General features: G+C 29.9%; 1 protein-coding gene across 1 annotated transcript; it reads left to right on the forward strand.

Moving 5' to 3' along the window:
• The first annotated feature begins 500 nt into the window (after nucleotides 1-500).
• Nucleotides 501-4,300, forward strand: LOC149184872 (uncharacterized). Its single transcript, XM_089419000.1, has 3 exons — nucleotides 501-845; nucleotides 1,096-1,364; nucleotides 3,564-4,300. The coding sequence occupies exons 1-3, from the start codon at nucleotides 620-622 to the stop codon at nucleotides 4,176-4,178; spliced, it is 1,110 nt and encodes a 369-aa protein (XP_089275126.1). The 5' UTR covers nucleotides 501-619; the 3' UTR covers nucleotides 4,179-4,300.
• Nucleotides 4,301-6,433: the final 2,133 nt, after the last annotated feature.

Here is a 6,433-nt window from a genome sequence, read left to right on the forward strand (position 1 = left end):
GAGTTACTGTGATATTTACCAAGGCCTGAGTTTAATAAGGTTATAATTTTCACAGAAACAATAATTTCTGGAAAATCTAGCAAATAAACATAGCTTTTTGGAAAATCTAGCTAGTATGAAAATATAAAAGTTCTAAAAATTCTTGATAATTTTGAATCCTAACCCCATAAAAAGAAATTCAAACTCTCTCCCATGATTAAATTCATGAAATTCTTATCATCAAATTCCAACCAAAATTTAACTATCCAGCATCTGTAGACAACGCATTTATCAAGAGTTAAAAGGTACAACTCTGTGATGGTCCAGAGCTCTCGTGTGTAGATCATTCGATGGGCCCGAACCATTTTGGAATTTGCAGTGGTCGTCACCGCGACTCAAAATGGGGCCCCGGCCTCTTACCAACCGTCCTTGATTGTCAAGGGCTGGACATGTCGTGAAAGGTCTTCCTGTCTCTCATATATTGCACACCTGTAGCTCCGGTTGTGCATGATTTTCTGTATGTGAGGCCAGAAGTGAGGGATAGCAGATTACATATTTGTTTGATAAATTCTTCTGTTTTCAGAGGGACTTCTACATAACGAGCTTGTTGTAAATTAATCTCTGAATTTCAAGATCTGGAATGATTTTCCCGGTGAGTAATTTGCCCATGTCTTCTAGCGGCGTTTCAGAGGACAAAGAGTGGAGAGGAGGTGAAAGCAGCTTCCTTATGCCGGGCTTCAGATTCCATCCTACAGAAGAAGAACTGGTGGAATTTTATCTGCGCAGAAAAGTGGAGGGGAAGCACTTCAATATTGAACTAATTGCATCTGTCGATCTCTATGGCTATGACCCTTGGGAGCTTCCAGGTTTTATACAGATAAACGCCCATATTTCTGTTTATTTTTTATGTTTTTCATAAGTTTGATAAGGTGAGGCTACATGATGATCATATCTAAAAATAATACTAGAATAACCTAGAATGGAACCAGTGCACTATCCAAAACCTAATGAACCATACTTCTGTTTAATTCATTCATATAAAATTTTCACATTTTTCTTAGGTTAAGAACATAATGAATGGATTGTTATCTATTCTTAACATCTTGAATTTCACAGCTTTGGCTTTCACTGGAGAGAAAGAGTGGTACTTTTACGTGCAGCGAGATAGAAAGTATAGGAATGGAGATCGACCAAACAGAGTTACAAAGTCTGGATATTGGAAAGCCACAGGGGCCGACCGGATGATTCACAATGAAGTTTCTCGTTGCATAGGCTTGAAGAAATCACTCGTATTTTATAAAGGGAAGGCCCCCAAAGGGAAAAGGACGAGCTGGATCATGAACGAATATAGGCTGCCAAAACTCGAAAATCAAAGAATTCGTGAGGTGCTTTTCTAATTGCCATGATCATTTGTTTGATTTGTTTGGAGGTGATGAATTACTAATGGAAACATGATGGAGGGGATCTTAAGTCTTAGTATGCAGATAGAGTATTTCTCCTTCTATTTTATCATGAGCTTTTAACACTTCGATTAAGGATGTTTTGCTATTTTATTATAAATTTTGGAATATTTTAGAAAACTCAAATAAAAATGATAATTATTTAACTTTTTACTATATCAAAATTTTTAAATATTTCAAAATCTACAATTTACTAAAAACACATTTTCTAACATTTACCACAGAAAAACATAGAATCCCTGCTCATATTTTTAAATATTTCAAAATCTACTAAAAAGACATCTGGTACCATTTACCAGAGAAAAGCATATAATCCTGCTCATTATTAGAGAAAAACATATAATCATTATTAGAGAAAAACATATAATCACTATTCATGACATTAATATATATTCATGTCATGGTAAATTTTATCAGAAGGAATAAAAAACACAGAGAAAAACATATAATCCCTGCTCATTATTAGAGAAAAACATATAATCACTACTCATGAGATTAATATATATTCATGTCATGGTAAATTTTATCAAAAGGAATTAAAAACACATCTCGTAATATTTACAAGACAAAAACATATAATCCCTACTCATTATAGATTCATATCATGGTAAATTTTATCAAAAGGAATTAAAAACTGGTGTAAACTCATTGGAGAGTCAATAAAAATCTATGATAAGAGGAAAGGACGAACTGGATCATGAATGAAGATAGGCTGCCAAAACTCGAATGTCCAAAGTCAGAGAATTCATGAGGTATTTTTCTAATTACCATGGCCATTTCTTTAATTTGCTTGGAGGTGATGAACTGCTAAGAGAAACATGATGCGGGAAGATTTTAAAATCTTTGTATTTTGTAATTTTTGTCCACTAAAACTTTTTTACAATTCGATGAGAGATGTTTTTATTATATTATAGATTTTGAAATATTTTACAAATATTACAACATTAATTATTAAACTTTTAAGATATCAAAGTTTTAAAATAATCTAAAATGTATAATTAATTATAAAAACATAGTTTGAAGTTTATAGCAGAAAATCATGTTATCTATGTCTAATAATTTTAAATTATAGTAAATTTTATTAAAATAAATTGAAAACTATGAAGTTTTGATTTTTGATTTTTATTTTAATTAAACAATATAATCAAATAATTTAATTTTTAAAAAATTATAACTTTTTATTATTTAAAATATATTTTTAAACCATAATTATTTAAATATATGTGATCCATTTCCATTAACTCTATAGAAAATCATGTGATCCCTGCCTATTATTCAAGATTAAATCTATGTTATGCTAAATTTTATCAAAACGAATAAATAACTGGTGTAAACTGGTTGGTGGAGTCAATAAAAATCTATGATAAGAGAAAAGGACGAGCTGGAACAAATGAAGATAGCCTTCCAAAACTCGAAAGCCAAAGAACTCATGAGGTATTTTTCTAATAGCCATTGCCATTTCTCTAATTTGCTTGGAGGTGATGAGTTGCTAACAGAAACATGATGCGGGGAGATCTTAAACTCGTTGTATTTTGTAATTTTTTCCACTATTTTTTTTTACAATCGGGATTAGAGATGTCTTTCTATTATATTGTAGATTTTACAAATATTACTACATCAACATTTAACTCTTCAAAATATTAAAGCTTCTAAACATTTTAAAATTTCTAATTAGTGGAAAAGAGATAGCTTGAGGTTTACAGCAGAGAATCATGTGATACAGGTCTATTAACTCTATTTTATAATAAATTTTATGAAAATGAATTAAAAACCGTTTAACTTAAGTTATATATTTTAATAGAAAGGTAATACAATTTCAAGAAAGAATGTGACTTTTTGTTATTTAAAATATATATAAATAAATTTAACACTTGAAAAACCATTAAACACTGAAATTCTACACATTAAAACAATTTAAACTCAATTTTCAAAAAACCCTCACAAATTTAACTAAAATTAACTCAAAAAAATACCTCCAAACAAACCACCATTTCCTCTGGTTATATTACCTGATTAAAAAAATCTGCTGTAAACTCGTCGAAGGAGTCGATAAAAATATATGATGAGGACAACCTATTCGCATGAGCATGTGTACTGTCGACTGACTTTAATGTATTTTGGCAGAGTGAACTTTGCCTTTGCCGTGTCTACAGAAAGTCGCGAGGATCCGAGGAAGGATTCCAGCAAGTAAAGGAACGTCACATGAAAATCGAAAATCATGAAGATCAAGAAATGCACCAGTGTCAGACCTGCATGCCGTGCAGCAACCCTAGAACGACAGGCGAGTTTTGCAATCTGGGGATCAACGAGGTTGGTAAAGATGAAATCGTTAACCTCGAAAACTTGCCCACCAGTATAAAAATAATACCCAAACCACTAACTGAGGAGGAAAGATTCCGAGCTCACATGGAGTACGGAGTCCGAGAAACAATGGAATACGATGTACCGGATCAGTCAGAGAAGATTGAAGAACGCATTTACAGCGAGGGCGGAAATGTTTGGAGTACACCATGTGGGCCTACTGCTTTAAATGAAGACCTTGAACTATATTTGACTGCATGTTTGATGTGTCCGAGAGCACCAGATCAACTGGCCATGTCTGAAGGTCTGTATGCTGATAATCCATCTAACCTAGTTCTCAATAACGCTCTAACCTATGGTGCGTGTATGCCAAATTACTCCGATAAATTATGGGAGTGGAACCCTGTGAGAGACGACGGTAATGGTGCATCCTGCTGATTGATCATTTTCCAACCATCATTCCATTGGTTATGTAACAGTCATTTTATCTAATTTTAGTAGTTTTAGAGGATGAAGTTCGATGCAGAGTCTCAGGGATGAAATCGTGCTCATTGGTTGCTGTTGACCCATTTTGATAATAAGGTGGCATTGTTACTAAATGGAATGAATTGTATTTTAATGAAGTTTAGGTAATGTTATTTTGATAATAGGTGACAATGTTCCTAACTTGAATGAATTGTATTTTAGTGAAGTTTAGGGAATGCAATTTAATTGAAATATTTATATGGCATCATGGAATTTTAATTTAATTATTGTTGTTTATTAGGTTGTGGGCAGATTGCCCCCTCGGAGGTGCTAGATCCACCATCGCTTTCATAGCAAGGAGTAATGTTTCCAAAGGCTCTGGTTTCAATTTTTTAGTTGGTCAATTTAAAAATAAAAAAAGTTGTTAGATCCACCATCGCTTTGATAGCAAAGATTAACGTTTTCAAAGGTTGTGGGCTCAAGTTTTTAGGTGGTCAACTTAAAAATAAAAAAAGTGGTTAGATCCACCATCGCTTTGATAGCAAGGAATAACGTTTTCAAAGGGTGTGGGTTCAAGTTTTTAGGTGTTCAACTTAAAAATAAAAAAAGTGGTTGGTAAATTTAATTTTCAAATATTTTTATTTATTAATAATCACAAGTTAAAATTTGAAATTAATGTAAAAAAAATTATATTTTTGTTGTTTTTTTAATTAAATTAATTATTTGAAAAAAAGTCATACGAATATGAGTGATATTAATTACCAAAAGCTTCTTATTTAAAGAGGCGATGAGGATTTGCTGACTTTTTAGAATTTTTTAATTGAAGGTTTAGATTGATTCTCAAGGGATTATGGTAAGCATATGTTTGACGTGAATGCTTATCAATGACTGTAATGTGTTACAAAGTTTGTTAGGTTGTATTGATTTAAAAAAAAAATTATTTGACTTTCTGGATTGAGGGAATATAATGCTTATCAACGGTTGTAGTGTGTAGAGTTTGTTAGATTGCATTGACTTTTAATAAATAGAAAAAGTAGGTTTGTGCCAAGTGGCTCCATGCCCAACAATTTCCGAGGGATTTGATATTATTCCAATTCTAATAAATTTATATTCTAATTAGACTGGGAAATTAATATATAAGCAAATTTTATTTAGAAAAATGGTTCATTTTACAACAAGAAGTGTAATTCCTTTTTTTGCTCAAATTAAAATTGACCCATAACCTTTTTATATATGGTTAATCAGGTAAATGTGTGCATCGGTAATGCATTCTTTGTGCTACAATAGTTTTTTTTGCTATATTTATGAAGCCTTCAGCTATATCAACCACATTAATATTTTCATTAAAACACTGAAATTAATGTCAAAATAATTCACACCTTTTATATCTTTTTAATTAAATTAATTATTTGAAAAATGTCATATGAAGATGACTTATATTAATTATTTTTAAAAAATGTAATATGAACACTATTTATTTTTTTAGTTATGTGATATTGATAGTTCATGGTATTGACCCATAATATTATAATACAGTGTATTTACAAATTAAGAACCTTTATATTAATATTAAAGTGAATATCCATAGTCAAAAAACTAATTATATATATATATATATATATATATATATATATATATATATATATATATATATATTATTTTTTAACAACAATAATAATAATATAGTTTAAAATTAAATTATAACTTAATTTTTATAATTTTTTAAAATATTAATATAAAATTTACCATAAAATAAATATATAAAATAAATAAAATAAATATATAAAATAAATGTTTTTGATAACTATTAAAATTCAGAAACTATTTAATTTAATTTTTTCAATATTTTATAAATTTTCGTCTTTCATATTTTATAATTTTCATTTTAAAATAACATTTCCGTACATTAAACCATAAAACATCTAACCGGTTTTAAACCATTATTTTTATTATGATTTATCATTAATTTGACATGCAATAAAACCAACGAAAACTAGCTTAAAAAAAAAAAAAGGAACGGATAGTAGCTTGACAGGCAAAAACTTTTCAAACTATGAGTATTTTGATTTAGTGGTCTTGAGAAATTCTTCATTCACGTTTTGTAGAGAACGATAAGTGAAGTTAGCTATATATGAATATAGATATATTTCAACTTACATCAAATCCCTAGAGGTATTTTTCTTAATTTGAAATTGGTTTCCATTTCGAGGATTTAATTCTTCTCCAAT

The sequence above is a fragment of the Pinus tabuliformis genome, chromosome 3_2 (assembly GCF_031772625.1).
Source record: "Pinus tabuliformis cultivar Carrire ecotype Pingquan chromosome 3_2, CPIR1, whole genome shotgun sequence".
NCBI classification, from domain to species: Eukaryota; Viridiplantae; Streptophyta; class Pinopsida; order Pinales; family Pinaceae; genus Pinus; species Pinus tabuliformis.